We start from the raw sequence: 25,227 nt of genomic DNA on the forward strand, positions 1-25,227 counted from the left end.
GGGAGTTTCCATCACCATCCACTATTTGGGTGTACTTATATTTATCAAATCTGGGAGAGGGGTTGGGAGTTGGTGCATCCATCTTCTAAATCCAACTACATCTTGGAGAGGATATCCAATGGCTCAAGCATTCAGTTTTTGGTATTCCCATCTCTCAAGGTCATATCATAATTAAATATTTATTTCTTTTACCTTGGGTGCTCTTATGTGGCTGTATGAAAACTGTACTTGGGAATAATACATTCAATGTAGTAAAAAATCATAAATCAATCTTCCAAACAGATGAAGGATTTAATAAACCGCATAGTGTAAAACAAAAATGATGCACTTTCTAAAATGCCCCACAATTTTCTATTTCCCCACCACGTTGAAATTTGCAAATTTTTGGCTATAAAAGGACCATTTTACTTTTTGTACGTGTGGATTTCCTTCAATATGTGAATTTTCTCTCAATTATGTGATTTTTTTAAATATGAAAGTATGTGAATTTTTTCTTAAATATGTGATTTTTCTCTCAAATGTTTAAATTTTATTCCAAATATACGATTTTCTCATAAAGGCTTTAGTGATGCTCTTGAAGTGCCACTAAATGCTTTTACCTTTAATGATACTTTTACAAATACCAGACATGAGACCTTTTGCTTGATGTGTCCTGACATTCAAAAATACAATATGACATTCGTTGCAAAGGTTTCCAAAATGTGCAAACTTTTGTTGGAGTATGAAGCTTTGTTTTTACTTTGATATAAAACCATATCTTGAAGTGCATATTTTAGAGACCTTCACAACTCGTGGTTGCAAATGTCCCCAAAATGTGCGAGCTTCCTTTTAATAAAGTCATATAAACAACATAGACAGAAGGACATTCACAAATATGTGATAGAAAATTCACATATTTATGAAGAAATTCATATATTTGGATATTTGAGAGAAAGTTTGCATATGTAGAAGGATTCACTTATGTGAAAGGTAAAAATATCTTTTTATAATCAAAATTTTGCGAATTTGAACATCGAATAGATTTCAAAATTGTAAGGCATTATGTAAAACACATCATTTTCGTCATACAATATGATCAATTTATTCAGGCCTAGAATCCAAATCCAAACTGAAATCTTTTAAAAATGGACAAATTAGTAGTTGGCCTATCTATTCAGAATTTCAGATCTTACTTTTTTAGGTTGGATCCTTGCATGGTCCAGACAAAAACACAACTCATTTTTATTTTTAACCAAGTTCAATTTTTAGTTAAATTTTTTCGTCCACATGACTATTCCTATGGCGCTTTTAACAACCCAAAAGCGCTTGGCCTTCCTGACTAGGGAAATCATGATTTGCCACCTAACATGGGATGGCAACAAATTTTTTTATATCCATAATAATTGTATTTAGCTATACGGAAAATGACTGCACTATTCTTGTAAAATAGCGCATTTTTGAAAAAAGCCTCACACGTTGCCTAAATCCACTTCATATCTAAATTTTTGATTTCTGACTTTTTAAGGATATTTTTGTCCCTCTGCAAATATTACACGACGTTCACAACTCATTGTTACAAATGTCTTCAAAAGGTGCAAACTTTCTTTTACTAAAAAAATGCATAAGGGGCACAAGCAAGAGGGCATTCACAAATATAATATGACTTTCGCAACTCATAGTATACGAAGGTTCTAAAAAATGTATGAACCTCTTTTTACTAAAATCACATAAGGGGTAGAGGCATGAGAACATTTACAAATGTGTGAGGACATTCACATGTAAAGGTCAAAACATTCATAAATGTGAGAGTATTTAGTAAAATGAGGTTTGCACATTTGAGAACATTGACATCATGAGTTGTAAAGGTTCCTACTATATTTGTGAATATCCTCTTGCATGTACATTTTTTTTTGTTACAGTAAAAGAAAGTTTGCACATTTTTAGAAACATTGGCAAAAAATATCTTAAAAAAGTCAAAAATCAAAATTTTAGATATGCAAAAGATTTCATTATATTGGTAGGTATTTCGATAATCACACCATTTTGCAAAGACAATATCGCAAGGTTGAAATCAAATGTAGTCCTAGCCACCAGGGATGGCCTTATGTATTTTACCAATCAAGGCCTGCAGTTGGTGATGAGGAGTTTCCTTAGCCTGCTCAAAAGAACAAAAGGTGAAATGCGATATGATAGGAGCAGAAAAATACATGGTTATACTAGAGCAATGGTTATGATGGGAGTGGTGAATGAAATTTGGATATGAAAATACAAGAAGGCTGTGTTGACTGTGAAAGTCATTGGCTCCATACTCTGTAAATAGATTATGGGAGTTGGTTGCGCTGGCTCAGCCTGCTATAGCTATGGTCGTTGTGCCGGCATCGTAAAACTCTGAGGCTAAGACCCCTACCCTCGGGCCTATGCTATGCATTGGCTTGCGCAGACGGACAATGCCCATGAGAATCAAACCTTGACTGCCATCTAAGAGCCAAGGCCCCACCACACTAAGCCAACCCCCTGGGGCATTATGTTTAGTCACCTGCATAGTAATCCAAAATGCATAAGAAAAATCAATGTCACAAGTCTTCTTTTAACTAAGAAATATTTGTTGATATTTGAAAGTTTTGGCTTTTTGAGATATCTCAAAAAATATTAGAATGTATAAAATATAGAAATATATAAAATACAACAATATAAAAATGTGAATATTATAAGATTACTAAATTTTTTATTGCATTTATATATCAATAAAACATGTTTTTTTTAAAATAAGTCTTATTTAAAAAACAGATCATAATTTTGAGTATTAAATCAGCCCCTGAATTACAATAGCATAATAAAAAAATTGCACTATGTCTGGATTCTACTATTCTGGTATCCGAATCTGGTCCTGCCAAAGTCGAGTCAGGTATAGGGATGGCAGTGGACTGGGGCGGGAGCACAGGGGCAAAGTCTCCACCCCTGCCCTGTCTCAAAAATTTTTCCTTTATTTGTGCCTTCATCTCTGCATGGGTTTTTATTTTAACCTTCATGCCTGGTCCATTCCCTGTTTCATGTCCTTCGTCCTCAGTCCAAACGAGGTGAGGCGGGGCTCGATTCCCCGATCCTTTCATCATTATCACATTTCATCATTAGAGAAAGGAAAAAAGAAAAATGGGAGCTCAACTCTGTGAGAGGAAGAAGAGAGGAAAAATTCAAGAAAGGGTTTTACATTACAGTTAGGAATATATATAAGGGTATACTAATAATTTTTTTAACAAAGATCGGAGACGGGGCAGGAAAAAGAGTAAGTTCATCCCCGCCTCCATCCCTGCACGGGTTTTGATTTTAACCTTCATTCTCGGTCTATTCCTTGTTTTATGTCCTTCATCCCCGGTCCAAACGGGGCGAGGCCCCATTTCCCCCCTTGTCCTCTGCCATCCCTAGTCAGGTAAGACACTGACCAGGACTCATCACCAGCACCCAAAGTCGGATCCAGGTTCAGATCAACACAGACACAGGATCATGATCAGGTTCAACCTGAAAATTTTGGGTAAGATCTGGACCCGAAAATTGAACCTTTGCATAGTAAAAATAAATAAAAAAATCACTGTATCTGGTATTTTCTATCCGAACCAGTACGCGGATCTGGTCCGGACAAAAGTCAGGCCAGGTAGGACACGGACCAGGACTCGTCACCAGCAGCTTAAAGTCAGATCCGGGTTCATATCAACACAGACACAGGATCCTGATCTGGTTCGACCCAAAATGTTTCGGGTAAGATCTGGACCCGAAAATTGAACCTTAGGATAAAACGATGTTTTGCGTTTTCACCCGTTTTCTTTTATTTTCCCTCTTCGATTCTCTCCGTCTCCATCGGTTTAGGGTTTCTCTCAAAACCCGAGTTCGTCTCTGGGCAAGATGGGAAGAAAGAGGCGACGGAGGGACTAAACCCCATTTTTTTCTCATCTCTAGTTTCTTTCTTCTCCTTAATTTTGACGTTTTCTTCGGCGTCTCTTCATTTCATTCATCAACAATCCGAGAAAACTTCTAGGGTTTTTGTTTCAATCTTTTTTGCAGGGTTGAATATCGTCTCCGAACCTCGATTCTGTTTCGAAAGAGTTCAGAAGAAGTGAAGTTGTTGCAGTGAGCGAGCGATCGCGTTCGCCACGCTCGGAAAGAGGAGATACTTTGGTTTTTTTTTCTAGAATCGTTGAAGTTTTCCGAGGGATTTTGGGAGTGTAAGAGAGGGAGTTGAATGGCTAATAAAACTGATCCGTCAGCCAGGAGCATCCACGGAACGAACCCTCAGAATCTCATCGAGAAGGTTTTGAGGTCGAAGATCTATCAGAACACCTACTGGAAGGAGCAATGCTTCGGCCTCACCGCGGAAACCCTTGTCGACAAGGCCATGGAGTTGGACCATTTCGGCGGAACGTATGGCGGGAACAGGAAGGCTACTCCTTTTATGTGTTTGGTGATGAAGATGCTTCAGATCCAGCCGGAGAAGGAAATCGTAGTCGAATTCATCAAGAACGAAGATTATAAGTAAATGCCCAACTTGCCTTTTTTAATTTGTTCATTAATATTATTATTATTATTTCCTGGGATCTATAGAGGTTTTGCATTTCTTGTTTCATTGAGTTTAGGGGTTTTCCTATTGTAGTGAATGGTTGGCTTCGTTTGTCTTCTAATGCAATTGCTAATGACGAAATGAATGTATAATTGGTGCTTCATCTTCTCTTCTGTTCCGAAATAGAAAAAGTGTGGTCTGGTGGCAGGAGCAACGCACGTGTGTGCGTGCGTGTACGCGTGTACGCTCACAGTGAACTCGAATCATTCATCCTTTCAGTTTTTTATTCACTTTTTTTTTTTTTTGGATTGTTTACCTGTTTATTTAAGTGCTTCAGAGAAGAATTTGTCTATTTATTTTTTTAGCTTATCTTTTTTGGAGCAGATATGTTCGGATATTAGGGGCGTTTTATTTGCGGCTGGTGGGTAAAGCAACCGATGTCTACCAATATCTCGAGCCTTTATATAATGATTATCGGAAATTGAGGCTCAAATTACCAGATGGAAGTAAGTGTGCCAAAGGGCCTTGATGATAAATTGGGGTTGCATATTTGTTTACCTTTACAAGCTTGTTTATTTGGACATGCACCTGTGTGTGAAGTTGTCTTTTGATGCTTGCTGGCGGTTGAACTAACTTTATCGGGTTCACATCCTTCCATTGTTTATCAGGTTTCGCTTTGAGCCACGTTGATGAGTTTATCGATGAGCTTCTTACAAAAGACTACTCTTGTGATATTGCTCTTCCACGTGTTCCGAAAAGGTGATTTCTCTAAAGTTGCATCTCTTTCCTGAATCTGGAAATGTGCTTAAAGCTTATTTATGCACCTTTTTTCCTTCATGTCAATTCCGGCATAGCACATGTACGTTTGGGAGGTTTTCAATTTCTTAGTACGTAGGCTGAGTTAACATTAGCTTATTTATCCCAAGCATGATGATGAATTTTCAAGGGAGGCACTGTCTGTCCAACCATTGATGATGCTTGTAACATCCACTGAAGCCTATTCCATGTGAATACATGATATCTCAACCATCAAACTTGTGTATAGTTCCTTCCCTCTCCCTCTCTCTCCACTTTACAAAGATGGGCCCAGTAGAACTTCTCATTGATGTAGGACCAAAAGAGTTTATTCTCATTCTTTAGTTTCATATTGATGAGAAAGGGTGATTGCCAGGAGCCCATTTTACTATAGAAATATGAGCATGTAGATGCATTTATCATCATTTATTTACTAGAAAACATGCTTTGGATTAAATTGTTTTGATGGTGTGACCATTGATTTTTAGATTCTTTTGAAAACTTGTCTTAACATAAGAAATTTCTCACTAATGGATGATCTAGGGAGATCACATCTGTTGGGGTTTGATTTACAAGACATGTAATAAAGCATAAAAAGGTAACATGGTCCATACCAGAGAGTTGCCACTCGAGGAAGCAAAAGCGGGAAGCAAGACACTTCTAAAACTTTAGGAAGCTGGAAGCGCGGGATGACTTAGAGGCGAATTGGGAATCGTCTCGAAAGTGAGAAGGGAAGAGGGAAGCGACATAGGATTCGAGTGGAAAGCGAATAGGAATTGAGTTTTCCCGATACTGAAAAAAAAAACATTTTTTGTTAAAGGCTCCAAGCCCCCCCCCCCCCCCAAAAAAAAAAAAAGAAAGAAGAAAATTCACTTCCTGATATTAGGAAGTGAGTGTTAAAAGGGTCGCTTCCCCGCACATTTTGGAAGCAATGTGTTTCACACTTTCGAAACGTGTTTCGGGGAAGCATGCTTCCCTGAGTGCTATAGCATTTCTGGAAACCCTGGTCCATACTTAGATTGGATAAAGGCATACCAATTATATATAGATACATATATAATGTGTATATATGTACATGCATATGTATACTGAGGCTCTTCTTTCTACAAGTTAGTTTACTCTTTGAAAACGATATGTTGCATAAAATGATCATTATGGTCTAGTTTACTCTTTGAAAATGATATGTTGCATAAAATGATCATTATGGTCCAAAAAAGAAATATAGTTGGAAATTCACTAACCAAGGTTTCATATGTTCTCTACTGCACTTTCTTTGTTCTTTTTATTGTGCAACCAGCTGTTAATATGTCTATCTCATAATATTCCTAGAATGCTCATGCATACTTGTCTGTTTTTGTCATGAATTTTCTTTTCTATGTGTCCTAGATTCACAAATACAAATACTGTTGACTCTTAGTGCAATATTACTATCCAAGTTTAAATATCATGGTATTCTGTTTTATCAGATCCTGTAGCCGTTAATATATATATATATATATTGTATGTTATGTAATAGGTAATACTCTCTAGTGGCATTTTGGTCTTATTATTTTCATGTAAATAGTGTATGTCCACTAGGGACAATATTGTATTCTTGTTCTTTATTTTATTTTTGTCTTTATTGTATAGTGTAGGGGGTCTACATGACTGTTGGATTGTTGGGATATGACTCTTGGAACAGTGAATGCCCATCTTGGCTCTATATATAGTGCCTTTCTCCTCTTTGTAAGATAGTACTTTTCTTAAGCATTCTTGCTCAATAAGATGAATATTTTTTTATATTTTTGTGTTCCTCTCTTTGGTTCTTTGATGTCTTGAATGCACTTAGTGCTTGTGTAGTGCCTTTGTGCTCTTGTATTGTCCCTTAGTTGGACTTGTGTATGTGCATGTGCACTTTGTGTTTATGATCTTATAAACCCTTAGAGGCCCTCGCTTTGTATTTTCGCATATTTCATTACATGGTATTAGAGCCAAGAAATCTTTCTTGGTATTTTGCCTTTTTTGGGTCTTAGGATTCTTTCGTTCGAGTTTGTCAAGGATTTGTGATTGTTGTGTGGCTTGGATTCAAGTAAAATCTTGACCCGGTATGTATCTAATAACTTTAGTATTACTTGCAGTCATTTTTCTTATCTTTAAAAAATATTTGTTTATTTTTGTTAAAAACTAACATCTTGATTTTTTTTTGAAATTATTGTTGGATTTCTTTTTATTAAATGTTTTATAAGGTTTATAATATTTGTTTGATCTTGTTAAATTATATATGTGCATGCTTTTATGTGATCTAGTTTGAATCTTAGTTTTTCGAACTCGTTTTATTTAATATGTACGTATATGATCTAGTATTCTTAAGCATTCATTGTTGTCATTTAGATGCTTTATTTGAACACTTCATGGTTATAAATGTTAAATCATGTTCATATTTATTATTGAACTTTGTTTTGTTTCTTTTTAAAAAAATTGTCAAATATTTTAATAATTTGAAATGGTGTTGTGTGTCATTCACAAATATGATCTTATGAGATTTTGCTTAACCTTTGTTTGATTTTTTTTCTTTCTTTACTCTTGATGTATTCTTATGCGAAACCTAAAATAAATTATGAAGTTTTAAAATTTATGTGGTTAGGATCTTAGTGATCATGGATACCTTGCTATTTTTTAATTTTTAATAAATTATTTTTATATTGATATATGATCCTTGTGCACTTGTGATTGTCTTATATGATGAATGACATTATCTATTCGTTACTAAGGTATTGAGTATGATTTCTTATAGGAATCATTCACTTTTATGAATGCCTTTTAAACATGTTACTTTTTAAAAATTATTAAAAATAGTTATGTTATTTGGATGTTTTTATTGTTGGCCCTTTTGTGATACTTGTGATCGTGTTATTTTTTAGCCTCATGGCTCTTTAATGAACATTATCTTGCATGTTTTGCATGAGATTTAAATATCATGTTTTTTTGCATACCTAGTTTTAATAAAATATTAATTTGAGAATTATGATAACTTTGTTTGTGTTTGCCCTTTGTGGGTGCTATTAGTAATTGTCCATTATTGATGGACATGCTTGTTTATAATTGAAGACTCATTGGTGGGCATTTTATCTTTTCGTATGATTGCATGTTTTTACTAAAACTTATTTGCATCATGATGCCTTACATGACTTTTAAGTGTTATGCTTTTATTGCATATTTATGATATTCAATAAAATATCATTTTTTATATTGTGAGCCTTCTTGTGTACTCTTTTGTGGGGTTTGTGAATATGTTTCTTAGAGAATCCACTTAATATTGATGGACATTTCTGTTTGTGATTGAAGGCTCTATAGTTGCATTACTTGAGGATTTCCTTGGCTTGAAAATTTTTGTTCTATCTGTTATTGTTCATTGAAATGTGTCTTTCAAGGTTTTTATTATTTGGCTTTGTAAGTTCATCCCTCTTCTTTCGATACATATATTATTATTTGTTTGGCTTTATCGAGGTGAGTTGTATGGGAACAAAGTTAGTTGTTGAGGTGAGTTATGTGAGCACTTCTGTCTTCTTGTCAGTATAGATTGCCAAATGATTTGGCTCTGACTGACACTTGATTGACGTCTGATTCTATGATTGTGTTGTATCACTCATCTGTTTCTTGTGCACCTCGATGTTGTTGAGCCAGAGTTAGCCGTTGAGGTGAGTTGTGTGCACCTCAAGTCATCTTATTTTTTATTGTCATGTTGGCACTTGTTTTGGGTTTGATTGATAGGTGATTGGCGTCTTGATCCATGTTACTTTTGTTTGAACCAGAGATATTTGTTGGGGTGAGTTATGTGCACCTCATTTATTTTGTTAGTTTAGATTGCCAGTGTTTGGATCTAACTGAAAGTTATTTGATCTTTGGTTCTGTCATCTGTGAGTGAGTTGTATCACTTAATTGTTTATTTGGCCTTTAATGTTCATTGGATGATCATATTGTTTTTTGTTAAGTGATGACTATTTGATTGTGACTATTTTGGTCCTTATGGATTAAATCTTATATTATTGCAAAAGTTATTGTTTTGATTTTATGTAGACAAGAAATGCTATTTTAATGTGTTGAGTTATGTGCACCTATTGGTTATTCACATTTTTTGTGTATTTGTATTATACTCTTGTTCTAGTATCTGATACACTTGAATATTGAGGTTTGCCTCTTATTTAAGTGTCATTTTATGTAGACAAAAGATGTTTTTCAATATGAGGAGTTATGTGCACCCAATGGTTTTCACACTTTTTTGTGTTTGTTAAGCCCATAAGTGGCATTGTGGTTTTTAAAACTTTTGAATGTCACACCGTAAGTTTGAGGGGGGAGTGTTAATATATATATATATATATATATATACACACACACACTGTAACTGATATCTGCGATGTTTTGAAAATATCGTGAGAAATACCGATATTAAAGGTAATATCTCGCCAGAAGACAAAATATCACAATAATATCATGATATTTTTTGAAAAACTCTATTTTTAAAATTTTAAGTCAGCATTTCCTAATTTTTTTGTTTCTTTTATATTTTAAAACCTTTAAAACACGTTTCTTTATATTTTTGGAAAAAAAATAATGCAAAACTTATTATTTTCTTAGCTTTTTTGTTGTTATTTATATTTTTTTAATAGAGAGAAGAGAGTACCTACCTTGTATGGGGTCTCGAGAGAGAGAGAGAGAGAGAGAGAGAGAGAGAGAGAGAGAGAGAGAGAGAGAGAGAGAGAGAGAGAGAGAGAGAGAGAGAGAGAGAGGCAGTGGGAATGTGGTTAAATAACCCCTTCCTTTTTATATTTTTTCAAACACATATTTTTAAAACAACCTCTTATTTTAAAAAATCACTTTCCCCCTTCTTCCTCTTTTACATTTAAAATGTTATTATTTTTTTCATTTAAAAAGGTTATTATATATATATATATATATATATATATATATATAGCCGTGTCCCCATACCCACATTTTTCTAACTTGTCATGTCGTACTCTCCGTACCCGTGCTGGCACCCGCTCTGGTACCCAGGTGACATAGATGTTCACCAGTGACCAGTGACATGAGGAGCTGTTTGGATTGGATAACACTTTTCTTATGTGTTAAGGCATTGAGTACATGATATAGTATGCTTAGTGAGATTGTTAATCAAAACATTGCAATTCACTTAGAATTGGACGTAATCTATATACTATGTCACAGGGATTCAGCTAGCAGGGTGCTGCACCTGCGTCGACGCGACGAGGGTGCGGTCAACCCGACCCTGGGTGCGGTCAACGCACCCAGGGTCATTTGGTCTAATTTTCGGACTTAAAAAAATTTTGTCAAGGAATTTTTTTTGCCCTATATGTCACAGGGATTCTCCAACTAGGTGCCGCACCTGCACCCAATGCGGTCAACCTGACCCTGGGTGCATTGAATGCACCCAGGGTCATTTATGTCCAACTATATATATATATATATATATATATAATTTTTATATTTTTGCCGCACCCCCGCACCCGGCTTTTTTGAAAGTGCCACACCCGCACCCGCACCCATGTGACATAGCCTATATATTGTAGTATCATAGGATATTTTCTGCATTGCCAAAAAATTTCTTTCCAGACTTTGTAATAGCCTATTCTTTTACACTCAGGCCACCATCCACCTATGGTATTTGGATCATCTTTTCTGTGATTTGTCTGATTGGAAGTTCTGTTTTGCAATTGGTTTTCAATGGTTGACCTTTTAATAGGAACTGGCAGTGTATCAGCCCTTGCATATGGGCGGGCTTTGGTTAAAAAATGAGTTTGTAAACAGGATACAAATTAATTTCCTGTGAGATAAACAAGACAACTAAAGCCCTAACTATTTGCTAAAATTAAAAACATTCTAATAAAATAAATTAAGCAAATAATTACCTCAATTAGAGAAAACAGTAGAAAAGAATGAATCATCTGTTCATTTGTTTCTACCAAGTGGGATCATAATGTTTGGAAATGGTTTGAGCACCTTCTATAAAATATAAGCATATGGTTGATATATGAAAATTGAGGAGGGGCGTGGCTGGTAGAATCCTAAAAGCAACTGATTGGCTAGGGGTGCGTAACATATTTTTTATAATAATGAAAAGAGAAAAACAAATTTAAAATTCCTTAAAATGTCTTTTAAAGTGCCATGTAAATGTCTAAAATGTTATAAAAGTACATGACCCCTGCTACTTTTATATGATGTATGCTAATGAGTTTGTTATGTGGTCTGTTACAAGGACAGATGGACTCTGGAATCAGCAGGGCAATTAGAACCGAGAAGAAGTGCTCTGGAAGATGATTTTGAGGAGGAAGAAGAAAAGGAAGAGGATGATCATGCCTTAGAAAATGGGGCAAATGATAAGGTCAGCCTTTGTTATTCATTTTCTAATTCCATCTAACCACCTGGTTTTTTAGATGAGAATCGGCCTCTAGGCCCTCTACTTAATGTTTGTGATTTGCTTTCTGTAGGAATATTACCGGGAACGGAGTCCTTTGAGGGACAGGGATAGGGACAAAAAACGTGATCGACACAGGTAAATATACAGGTTTATTATGAGCTGATTATTATTATGACACCATTGAGTTTTGACCAGTCTACATTTATTTGGCGTTGCAAATCTTGCCAATTGTTCATTTCATAAGATTTTGTTACCTATTCAATTCCTTAACCATTTCCTATTGCACGTGCATGATGTTTGGTCATGCTGTTGACTTCCTTTACTGTCGAGGAGGCTGTGTGGATCTCCCTTTCCCTTCCCTAATGTTTTCCTCATTGTTTCATGATCTCTGTCCAAGATTCAAATCCATAAGCCTATATCTAACTCTGACCCTTTCAAGAAACCCAAACTTTAGAATACAAAGTTGTCCAATGATTTTAAACCTTTGCCTAGTTATAATCTATCACGATTTTTCATCATACTGTTCAAATTTCTTAAGATTCTTCTTGAAATAGTGGGAACTTTTGAATTTCTCATTGATTTGGTTTCCTTTTTTTTTTAATTTTATTTGAGTGCTCCAGTGTTTTTGTTTCCCTGAATTGGAACTTTCTAAGACAGTTGCTGCTTTCTATAAAGTTCTCCATTAGTGCCACTGGTTACATACGTGTGGAATACTAAGGTTGACATTGATTTTGGAGATTTCTTTTTTGACGTTGAATTTAAAATTGTTTGATACCTTGATGATGGTCTGTTGATTTTGTTCAGATATTGGTAATAATAGCACTTATGTTCTATCATGCTTAAGGTCTTCCAATTTCACTAGTTTTTAACAAAAGGTTACATATGCAATGGAATGAAAATTGTTATGTGCGCATTGATTTACCATTATTATCCTATATGGCTGCTAAAACATGCAAGCATGCACACAGACACACGCACCCATGCAGGGGCATGCACATGCACACACACATGTATTATATATGCATAGCTCTTTGTATGTAACGAAGCATTTTTGTGTCTTCTGGAAACCTTTTGGTTAAGCAGTGCCTTGTATTCAAGGTCATGTCACTGCTATTGGCATATCAGGCCTTTGGCAGAGTGAATGTTTCCTACAAAAAATCTTGATGACTCTGCCAGGTTTCTCTGCACTGGTAGTGTGCAGTGAGAAGTATGATGGGTCATACACGCATTTTGTTCCCCTTTGTTTATTCTTTATACCAAGTTTCCACCTTGTCATGATTGAGGTGAATTATTGCATTTATGTGAACTTAAGTTTACTAGTTCTGCTTGTTTGCCTAGTGTATCTATATTCTTGTTCCCGGTCCTTAATTGTCACATTGGTTTTCCCGCTTTGTTTTCTGTGTGAGTTCTAAACTCTAGGTTGCCATTATTTTCATATATTCTTTTTATCGTACTCTCTTAACAGAGATCGCTATGACCGAGATTATGATCGCGATCGTGATCGTGGAAGAGGGAGAGAAAGGGACAGGGACAGGGATAAAGAAAGAGATAGGGATAGGGATAGGGACAGGGACAGGGACAGGGACAGGGACAGGGACAGGGACAGGGATAGGGACAGGGAGAGGGAGAGACATCACAGGGATCGCCTTAGGGATGAAAAGGATTATGGCCGAGATAGAGATGGTAGAGATCACAGGAGAGACCGAGACCGGGACAAGGACAGGCGTCGAAGCCACTCAAGAAGTCGGAGCAGGAGTAGAGATCGGAAGGATCGTGAAAGAGATGGAGAGCACAGGAAGAGACGTCGCAGCCCCAGCCCTCAGGGACGGAGGAGGGCAGATACTCATGATGAGAATGATGGCCGTGAGGAGCGGAAGAAGAAAGAGAAGAAAGAAAAGAAAGAGGATGCTAGTGATGGCACCGACCACCCTGACCCTGAGATTGCCGAGGCAAACCGGCTTAGAGCCTCTCTGGGTTTGAAGCCTTTAAGAGTGTGATGTCCGCAATGAGGCCTTGATGAGAGTGACAAAAGAGACGAATGAAGAAGAGGGGAGAGGGCACCAAGCGCCCTGAGCCTGAGATTCCAAAGACGTTCTGAAGCCTGTAAGACCTTGAGGTATCATATGCTTTGTAGTACTTTTTTCATTCCGAACGAGGTATGGAATATTCATTATAGGGCTTTGTCTTTGCCTTTGAGTGCTTGTATGATGTGTATTGTGTGTTGATCACCTACTTTTAGTATTACATGTTAGGTTATAGTACAATATAATGCTGCCTAAGCTTTGATACGTCAGATGTAATACCCTATGCTTCTCGGATTTCTTGTTCGCTATGGTGTGGTTTCTATGAAGCATGCATACCAAAACCAACGCTTGATCATTGTGATCGGATATAGGTTCAATTTCCAGTATGTCTGGCCTCTACGTATGGACATTGTGTGGATTAACTGGGTTTCCAGTAACTAGAACATACATCTTGGACAAGCTTGTTTGCTGAATCAACCGAGTTTTAGCTGGGCTGAGAGAGAGAGAGAGAGAGAGAGAGAGAGAGAGAGAGAGAGAGAGAGAGAGGATAATGCCGAATGGCAGCCTGGGCTAAAGATTTACGAACTACAAATACGAGAAAATGTAATTCTTCCCCTGTAAACGAGAATTATTAGGGTTAAAGTGCTATCTTCGAAGGTTATGGAAATAATAGAAGCAAGTGAAAAGCCCTCTATGGCCGAAATTTTTTAGGATCAGAAAGTCTATAATGGGAGCGAACGGAAACTTATGGAGCAGCAAGAAACAAAGAATAATTTAGAGATCTGGTGCAGAGGCAGAATACACGGCTATCAATGGTGGCAGCTACTGCAGAAGTCACTTTGGCTTTTTACGGAAGAAAGAAGATTGGAACTAATTGGTGGATTCTTTTATCATGACTGTTATAGTCCAAGTGTTATCCATCTCTTACCAAATCCCATGTTTAGAGCTCATCCAAAGCAAATATGAACGGTGTCTCTCTGTCCCGTAGATATGCAAGAGACTACAAAAGGCATTGGAATAATTCTTTCCATTTTGAGGCCCTTCTATTCGATGCAAAAAAGCGAAGAAAGAATACCTACCCTCCATGCACTCATGAACAAGCAAAGCATCGACCCTCTCTTTTGGCTTCTATTTTTCTCTCTCTCTACATTTTTGTGGTATTTAGACCACCAATGAGCAAACTAACTGAACAAAAGGCGTTCAAGATTCACTTACTTTTGTAACGAGTTGAGTCAAGCTTAAGCCCAAGTTAAATTAGCCAAGTTCAAGTTGGCTCATCTAAAAGATAAATCATTGTTTCAAAGCTGGAAGCAATAGGATTTAAAATTCAAGCTTATTCAACCAAGCTCAAGTTTACTGGTTTATTAAAAAAATACATTGTTTCAAAGCTGAAACCATACTGCTTGCAAGCTAAACACCTCAACTATTTATTCTACGCTACATTATGTGATTTATATATTTGTTACTAAACCAGCCGAGCTGAGCTGAACATTTGCTATTTGTGTTGCAGCTTGCCAAGCTTATTTTACAAGTTTGAACGAGGTCTTTATAAGCCAAGTACCAGCCGAACCGTGAGTGATTTTTTTTCATTTCCCAGCCTTGTACCACTACATTGACAAAACTCCACCTCTTACATCAAGCTACAGGCATTTGGATTTTCGTCACTAAGGACGGAAGTAATGCTGCTCCCATCCCCATTGCCACGGTTGCTAGGGTAATCATCCATATAGTGTTCCACAGGATAGTACCGTGAATATGGTTCTGTCCTGTAATGAACAGGTTCAGGTATCACATGCACGTTTGTCCTACAGGCGTAAGAGTAAGCATAAGTTGCAACTTGGGGCACTTCGTGTTTCCCATGGTAAGTGTACCAATGTCCACTATAAGCATTGTCCCTTGAGTGGTAATCTATGGGTTGGGTATCTTCAGTGACTTCCTTGATCACTGTAATAGCTGGTGGCTGTGAAGTGGATGTCTCAGTGGGTGGTGTAGCTTCGGTAGCGGGCTGCTCCGGCTCCGGTGGTGGTTCTGGTGTAGGCTCTGCTGGTGGTGCAGGGGTAGGCTCAGCAGGTGGGGTTTCTGCTGGAGGAGGATTGGCTGGCTCTGGAGTTGGTGGTGTTGCTTCAGCTAGCTTTTGCTCTCCTTCAATGGGTGGAGTTGCGGTCTCAGCTGGCAGCGGGGGGTTTGAATCAGGCTTGGCTTCACTGAACTGTGAGTGAGAGCATATGGTTGCTGTCTTCCTTCTTTTTTTTATGGCCTTGATGACCAGTTGAGGATCAACCCAACCGACAATGATCAGTTTTTGTTGAGGGAAGTCTATGTATTGCTCATATATACCTACAAGGGAAGCACATACCATGTTAGTTTTCATATAAAAGGCCTCTTTAGAAATACCAAACAAGGAAATTAAACAATATCATGATTGGAACTAATGATTGTAATGTCTCACCATCAAGGCCATGGATAGCCTTCTTGATCTTTTGAACACAGCCATTGCAATCCATCCTGACATGGATTTCAGTGACACTAGGCTTCTGTCAACATTGACAGAGTGAGAATGACCAGATTAGAAAAACACCTATTACCAGTTTGTGTAGTTAAATTGATCTGCTTGTAAATTAACAAACATACACTATGTTCTGAAAAACTATAGTGACCCTTGAACACCAACGATTTAGTGCTTGAAATTACAAACAATATTTTTGAAATCAATGCAGTTTTTGATCAACCATCGTCTGAATGTTCAACAAATTATAAACAAGAGATGATAATGAGCAACCTTAAAACAAAACAAGGATCTTCAGATCACACAACATTTTTCTTTTTTTGATTTATTAGGAGGAACCCGAGCCCCCTAGCAGGTAGATCTTAGATAGACTATCTAGGGGGTAAAATTCTGCGGCTAAGACCCTTGCCCCCAGGGCTTATGCTGAGCTTTGTCTTATGCAAGGGGGTAGCACCGGCTGGAATCGAACCCTGACTGCCTGTCTGACAGCCGAGGGCTACTCAACAAAAGATGTTTGGTTATTCCAAAACATTAATTAGGCAGCTATTAGAAAATTAGAAAGAACCCCATTTGACATTAAACCACCCTAATTGTACATAGATGAACTTGTGATATAGGAGGATATCATACCTCTATAGTCATGGCTCACCGAGAGAGAGAGAGAGAGAGAGAGAGAGAGAGAGAGAGAGAGAGAGAGAGAGAGAGGTTAATTGGCATTCCCAACGTAGAATGAGGTATATGTACACAAGGAGGGAGATGGGAAGAGATGAGAATATCGAAAAGTTGAGGCAAGGGATGAAAAGAATGGTACTCATTTTTAGCTTTATGACAGATATGTGATGTATGAATGACCTCTCAAAAAGAAATGAGTGGAGGGGGCTCAGGAGGGAAGAAACCCTTGGTTCATTCAGGCAAAGGGGGACTTTATTCTTTGGAAGGCCACCATCGAGTTATAAATTGTGATTGGATGATCCTCAACCGACCAAAAAAATTAAAAGTGGCCAAATTTGTTTTCCCTTGGTCAAAAAAATCAAAGCTGCTTTTGGTGGAGGATATCTAACTCTTTGTACATCCGCTGGTGTTTCCTTGCTTTATATCATCTAATCTTCCTACCTTTTCTTTTGATAAAACATTGCCCTTGTTTACTAGCACCAGATTCCGTTATCTCATCAGATCCCACATTACCCCATCTACCGAAACAGACCTACACACACATGTTCTTGTTTGCACGAATCGAGCCTCCAGATGTTAGATCTAACCATAAAACTCCGCTTATTCACTATGTTGGAAGGATTTATATGTCTAAGATCTTATAGAATTTGATTTCTGTGATTCACAATTCAGGAAGATAAGAATACTTTAAAAAATGATCTAAAACTTTATGTCAGAGTCAACTTTAATACATGAAAATATCAAATAGAACATGCTAAATATGATCCAAAATTTAGTTTTTAGTTTTGAAGATTAGATCTATGTAAATCAAGTGTATACCACCATAAGTTATAATACTTCAGTACCACAAACACCCTATATATAATAATTTTTTAAGCTTTGAATATTTATGAAAATCTTTGACCATCCATTCTTAAACCTAATAAAAGATGATCCAAGTGTTGTTACCTAGTAAATTGACCATATCAAACTGTACGGCCAGATTTAAGAAAAAAACACAAAAAAAACCCTTCAAAGCCCCATTAGCTAGGCTGTTAGAAAAGTAGCCACCACCTATATATATATATATATATATATATATATATATATAGAGAGAGAGAGAGAGAGAGAGAAAGAGAGAGAGAGAGAGAGACACGAAAGAAACATCAACATTACTAAGACAAAGGGTCAAACGTTGAGCCTGCGAGCAAACAAACAGCAGACCCAAACCAAGGGCCGAAAAACACGAAAGCAAACAGAAAAACATGAGGATAGAAGGCCAAAAAAGAACGAAAATTCGACAAATTCAACCAGGGTCAGGAGGAAGAGAGGGCAGCTAAAGGCGGAGGAGACCAGGGCAGCAGAGGTGCAAAATTGCATACACATCAACCAAGATGCAATGCACAAGCTTATTGAAAACAATCGGAGAGAGAGAGAGAGAGAGTAATGGGTATGTGCCTAAGGGGTTTTCAGGTTGTTTTTAAAAAATTTCACCCTACAAATGTGTTACACTTGAATTATATTTTTTTGAGAAAAAAATGTTTTTTAAGCATTGAATATTTTTTAAAATTATAGACCGTTAATTTTTAATCTTATAAAAACCTAACTTGGTGTTGGAATCAGACAATACAAAAGTCAATTCCCATAAAATCAAGCATGTAGATCACATATGTATGGTTAGATTTTAGAAAAAATAGAAACAATCTTTCTAAATTTCGGTAGGCACAAGATTGGCACAAAAAAGGTCAGGCACCTACCCATTAATATATATATATATATATATATATATATATATATATATATATATATATATGTGTGTGTGTGTGTGTGTGTTACTAGCATTTCTTTGATGCTCACATTATTATTCGAATATCACACTATGTGTAAAGAAAAAATAGAGGAATAAAAACAATCTTTTTGGTGGAAGGAATGACTGAGCATTTGATTTTGATCGTGTTAAGTTAAATTCTATATTTTTAGCATTAATTTTGCACAATGATGACATTTTTAGTTTCTTGATACTTATATGTATTATATATATTATATTAATTTATAATATATTAATATAAATTATTGTATTTTGAGATAATGTAAAATAAATATGTATTTATAATATTCTAATATGAACCATATAATATAAACATTAATTTATAATATGGGAACTTTTGGCATTTTAAAGTGTACTTTACCGGTGCTTCATAAACGTTATTGGAACTTTAGAACCTTCAGCTGCATTTATGAAGTCCCGCTAAAATATTAAAGGGTTTATGAAAACAAGTCCTTTAGCGGAGGCCTAGCTCTCTACATCGGGCGTACTGTTGGCGGTGGGATCTTTGGCGGCACTTCACTGGCGCTTTAAAAGCATGTTTCTGTTCAATGGTAAAGCTCAGTTTTGGTGTAGCTGGAGGGACCAATTTGCACTAAACCCAAAACAAAATATCAAAAACACCTCTTTCAAAAAGTTTTGCCTATTTTTACAAATTTGAATGTAAATAATAACGGTAACTTATCAATTGAATGCTGTTAATGTTCGATAAAATATATAAGAAATACGATTCACTAGAATATGAGAACTGAATAAATGAGAACTAATGTGTGGGCTGCGATTTTCATGGATTTTTTGTTCTTTTCTCTTGAATCTAGCCGTATGGATGTGATCTACATGCTTGGTTTTATAAGAACCCCATCATTCAATTTTGATGCACAAACTAGATTTTTTTAAAGCTTTAAAATCAATGGCTCATAATCTTTATAAATATTCAAGCATTCAAAAATCACTTTTTTTTTTCATAAAAAATACACTATCCAATGGTTGATTCTTAGCAAATTCACCATGCCAAGCACATCCACATGGTTGGATTTGCAAAAAAAGTGTTGGACATGCCCATATTTCTAGTTCTCATATTATAGTGATTCTAGGAAATAATGTCAAAAGTAAGAAAATGCACCATATGGCGCTGTAAAGGCCATATTAGGGATGGCAGTGGACCGGGGGAAAGCGGCCGGGGATGAAGGATATGAAACGGGGATGGAGGCGGGGACGAAGGTTAAAATCCATCCCTGTTCGGGGATGGAGGCGGGGATGGACGTACCCTTTTCCCCACCCCGCCCCGTCCCCGCCACTTTTCCCCACCCCGTCCCTGCCACTTTTCCCCACCTCATCCCTGCCCCGCCCCATCCCCGTTTGAACCAGGGATGGAGGACATGAAATGGGGATGAAGGCGGGGGTGGAGGTTAAAATCCATCCCCGCTCGGAATGGAGGCGGGGATGGAGGTTCTAATCTTGAGGCGGGGCGGGGGTGGAGACCTTGTCCCCCACCCCGCCCCACTGCCATCCCTAGGCCATATAATGAGAGATTTTCAATAAAATATCATGATAAAACCATTTTCATCATTATGTGACAATTTAAGTTTTCAATGTCTAATTTTACAAAAAAAAAAAGCGTGCAGCTAATCGTTTCAATAGCCCATATGCGAAGATCAATCGAGAGATTTCAATCTAGATTGCATTCTTGGAGGTCCACTTACCTCTTCTAGGCAGGAAGGGCTGGGTGTGGTGTCCATTTCGAGAAATGTTGAGATTGATGGTGGTCAGCAGTGGAGCTGCATGCTTATCATGCAGCGCTGGTGCATAATAAGCGACCTCTTTTCAAACAAACAAACAAACACTCCTACATGTTCAGTGTTGAGCAACAAGGAAGCAAATGTGAAGGGAACATGCAATTCTGGTCAGTGTCTAATTCAAATCCAAAAAAAAAACTGATCAAGTGAATCCAAACACATTTGAACTGAATTCTAAACTTCCAATTAAGGAACGTATTAGCATCAGGCATCTGGCCAAACCCAATTGAAAAGGCCTAGTTTGACTGGCCGGACATACTATTCAAGACAGACGAGTGTGTCCTGGACAGTGTTTTCAGACCCCATGGGATCTGACTTTTGCGTACCTACAATGTGGGAAGCAAGAGATACGTTCCATTTTTGTGGGACGCAAGTGTTCACTGTTTGATTGGCCCCACATGATGAACCTGCCTGTGTGCCTTACTTGAAAGTGGCCTGGTTTAGCGTCCAACCCAGATTGGGGTGAAAATGGGTCAGGCTCGGGTCAGATCTGAATCCAAATCCAAATCCAAAATGTAAACAGTAGATTCCAATCTGAGTTTGGATCTGAATCAGATCCAAAGATGTAATGCTGGATCTGAATCCAAAACACGTGCTAACACTAGAACCAGAAAAAATAGAACAAAAAAAGCTATTTTATATGTAAAAAAAATGTAATTATTCAGATTTTGATTCGGATCATTTTGAGATCCAATGATGATTTGAATCCGAATCAAATCCCATTGAACAGGTCCGAATCTGATCTGATTGTGCTAAAGGATCCCATTGTGCTATACCCTTGAAATTCCTTCCTGTCATTGGAAACTGCAAACAGCGAACACAAGTTTTGCCTTTGGATGGAATAAAGGGATTCTCATGGACAGACGGCACCAGATGTCCAAAAGTTTTCACTGATGAAGCTAGGACTTCAAAAGATCCACGAATTTTCAAATTTTAGAGGCATTGTTTTATATTTTTTAGGGTGAGTCATTTATCCCTGTCATGATACTAAAGCCAAAGGATATGCATCCTCCAGATGTATGAACCATTTTTCAATGGCACCATTTCTTTATTTATTTTTCAATGGTGAGGAACCCTAGTGGCGAGAACCAGGTCACTTAATGGACCTGTCTCTCGTGAGGCACCCGTATACATGGAAGAAGTTTAACCCTTTTTTTTCGACATAAGAAATCTGGGGTTAGGCAGACCGCTACGGGTTTATTTCAAAGACTTGTGTACAAAATTAAACAACTGTTGATCAGTGTTATTAGTCTGCCAGACCTGGATGTAGGGATGGCAGTGGACTGAGGTGGGGGACAAGGTCTCCACACAGCCCGAAAGCCGGTCAGAAGCTTTAGGTACACTCAATATGATTTTACCTCAATCAAAATTTTAATCTAGGCTCCATCATTTTTTGATCACCAAATTAACAACCGACAATTATTTGTTATGGGAATCACAATTTCTTCCCATCTTAAAATCATATGGCCTTATTGGTCTTCTTGATGGAACAAATCCATTGAAATTCAAAATGCACTCAAATGAAATCAATCCAGATTTCATATTATGACATCGTCAAGACCAACTTTTACTTAGTTGGATTCTCTCATTGTTATTCGAATCGATCCATACCCATGTTATGGGACTCTCAATGTCCTATGAGTTCTAGACTTTGTTGAAGCTGGCTTATGCTGCCCAATCCCAAGCCCGAATTATGCAATTGAAAAATCATGTATTTGAATTAAAGAAAGGCTCTCAAAGTGTTGAGAAATATATACAGAATGCGAAAAGAATTTTGCATCAACTGACTGTTGCATCCAAGCCAATATTTGAAGATGACTTGATGGCGCATATTCTTCGTAGCCTGCCTTCTGAATTTAATTTGTTTTGTACGATTATTGAAACTCGTACCAAACTTATCACACTTAATGAACTTCATGAACTTTTGTTGATCCATGAAACGTAACTAAGTGAAAATGAGCTGATTCTTGATTTGACCATGCCCACAACTAATCTTATTACCCGTCAAAATCAAAATCAAAATTCTAACTCAATTTGGTATGGTGGCTATAGAGGCAAGAATAATAATGGTAATCGAGGCGGTTATAGAGGAAGAAATAGAGGATATTCTTTAAACTATAATCAACCTTAAAGCGAACAAAATTATGGAGGTAATAGAAATCAATCTAACAAGGTGGTTTATCAAATGTGTGATAAACCGAGTCACACGACAAAGAAGTATTTTCAATGTGTCTTACTTTATCAATCAAACTCTCCGCAAATTTATCATGTTGCTCTTATGATGTACGATGATGATTCATGGTACCCGACTCTGGCGTGACTCACCACTTTACCGATGATCTGAGCAATATGTCTCTTCATTCTGAATATCAAGGCAATGACACCCTAAAAGTTGGCAATAGCTCAAGTTTGCAAATTCATAATGCTGGTATGATTTATTTCTCTAAAGCTTATCTTCTTCTCAAAGATGTGTTGCATGTTCTTCATATCATAAAGAATTCGATGTCAGTCAATAAATTGATTAGAGATAATAACTTATTTGTTGAATTTCATCTCGATTGTTGTTATATCAAAGACAAGGAAGCATCCGCTCCTCCTGCTGCACCAAGGCTGCCTTAAGAGAGGAACCAACGGCCATGGAACTCTCTACTTACACTCGCCCAGAAACTTCCCAAAGGGGGGGGAGGCATGCCGGTGGCCCCGGGCTGTTGGGGGTGTCGTGCCGTTCTTCACCTTCCAGTAGGGGTCGGGGGACTCACTCGCAGTCTCCATCCCACTTCACCTACTCTAAGTCTCAAACTTCCTTTGGAGACTGGTGGGAATAGAACTTGGGACAAAAGGGTCAGCATCTTCTCCCTAAGCCCACTACCTCCCCTTTTCTCATTATCAGCCCTATCAACTTCAAAAGGGAAAAGATAAATATAATATTCAAGGAGTATTTTTACATTATTTTTGATCTAAGAGTAATTCGAGTATCATATCACCAGTATTGTGAGGGATTCAAATATAATTCATGTAAATTAATATTACCCAATCTAAATGGGAAGGTCTGACAGACAAGAAAAGTAAGTCCTCTTGAGACTTCCATATCTATGTTTGTTAAACTAATGACACTTGGCTTGGTAAAAAAATATACTTTAGACTCTACTTGGCCAATTGGAACTCAGTTTTCTCTATATTCATACCCTACCATGAGATCTTATTGTCGCTAGTTATTTGATCAAATCTGACATTGTAGATGGATGCATCATGGTCGATTTGATAAGAATCGACCTTTGGATCATGTTTTTTTAATAAAAAAAAAAAATTTAAGTTATAAAATTTAGCTCCAATGGGGGTCAGCTTAGTGGGGTGGGGCCTTGGCCGTGAAGGTTTGATTCTCATGAGCATCACGCAAGCCAACACGTAACATAGGTCCCACGGGCAAGGGTCTTAGCCTCGGCGGCGATCATAGGTATGACAGGACAGGCTGAGCCAGATCGACCAGGTCTTCGTGCTGGGTGCAGTTTTTTGGGGTTATTAATAAAAAAAAGGTTACAAAATTTAGACATTATTATAACCATGATTTTTGAATGGTTGAGAAAGTCTGCACACAGGTCAGGATCTGGCTATTCAAACGCTGATCTTCACTAAATGAACTATGTGGAACACATTTATGGGATCAGATTTAATGAAAACGACTTGCAGCAATGAGATCTGTGGGACAGAATAATGATAGGGTATGCAAGTAGGGACGACTGGATCTTGATTGGCAGTTGGTAGCTAGGACTAAGACATGCACATTATGTAAGGCTTAAAGTTTTACAACGAGTCAGACACATGGACACCATTACGAGAACACAGTTTCTGTTGTAATATTTCAGTAGGAAAAGGAGCCCACCTTACACCATAACAAGAAAAACAAAGGGAAAAGGTTAAGGGGTCAAATTCTCTTAAAAAAAAACAATCTATTTATATGTAAAAACAATGTAATCGGGTCTAATTTTGAATCCAATTAAATCAAGATCCGACTTAAATTGTTGATCTGAATCTGATTGAAGAGATCCAAATCTGATCTGAGTGTACAATTGGATCTTACTTAAAGGATCCATATCCGAAAAAAAACATATCAGACTTGGATCGTATATCCTACCAATTATAAGTGTGTAAGAAAGTAGGGGCAATTTTTTTTTTTTTTTACTTATTGTTGCTGGTATTTTTTTTTCTGGGATAGGACTGTTGGGTTGGCCCCCGTGGGGGTTTGAAGTTTGAACAGACCCTTCCAAAAAAAGCCCCACTCGGTCTGATTCGAGCCATTTTCAATCGGTGTATTTAAAATAAAATTTATTAAAAAAAAAATTAACCTGAATTGCCAATGTTGTATGGTGCTTGAACCGGCGCTCACTTCAAATAATAAAAATGGTCGATTCGATTCGACTCGGCCAATTCGATTAGACTCGGCCGATTCGATTCGAGGTAGATATCGTTGGGTCAATTTGATGTTGAAAAACATATGCTGATAACATAGTTTAACCGACCTGCAAAATGGCCTGGACATAGGAGTCCCAGGGGTGTCAATGGGTCGGGTTTGGTTCGGACTCAGGTAGAACCAGACCTGGCCCCAATTTTTGCGTTTGGTATCAGGTCTGGACCCGTATCTAATCGGACCCACTATAACCCAATAAGAACTACATGAAGCAGACCCGGGCCA

General features: G+C 37.4%; 2 protein-coding genes across 2 annotated transcripts; one reads left to right on the plus strand and one right to left on the minus strand.

Moving 5' to 3' along the window:
* The first annotated feature begins 3,814 nt into the window (after nt 1-3,814).
* LOC149844271 (PRP38 family protein) lies at nt 3,815-14,053 on the plus strand. The gene is made up of 6 exons (XM_090000463.1): nt 3,815-4,503; nt 4,913-5,034; nt 5,197-5,287; nt 11,579-11,699; nt 11,806-11,870; nt 13,201-14,053. The coding sequence occupies exons 1-6, from the start codon at nt 4,214-4,216 to the stop codon at nt 13,730-13,732; spliced, it is 1,221 nt and encodes a 406-aa protein (XP_089856589.1). The 5' UTR covers nt 3,815-4,213; the 3' UTR covers nt 13,733-14,053.
* Nucleotides 14,054-15,378: 1,325 nt separating this feature from the next.
* Nucleotides 15,379-16,940, minus strand: LOC149844272 (uncharacterized). Its single transcript, XM_090002112.1, has 3 exons — nt 16,896-16,940; nt 16,209-16,293; nt 15,379-16,096 (listed from the first exon to the last, which is right to left on the minus strand). Exons 1-3 carry the CDS (start codon nt 16,905-16,907, stop codon nt 15,390-15,392), a joined length of 804 nt encoding a protein of 267 aa, XP_089858238.1. The 5' UTR covers nt 16,908-16,940; the 3' UTR covers nt 15,379-15,389.
* Between the last annotated feature and the right edge of the window lie 8,287 nt (nt 16,941-25,227).

The sequence above is a fragment of the Nuphar pumila genome, chromosome 3 (genome assembly GCF_984573655.1).
Source record: "Nuphar pumila chromosome 3, dmNupPumi1.hap1.1, whole genome shotgun sequence".
Classification (NCBI taxonomy): domain Eukaryota; kingdom Viridiplantae; phylum Streptophyta; class Magnoliopsida; order Nymphaeales; family Nymphaeaceae; genus Nuphar; species Nuphar pumila.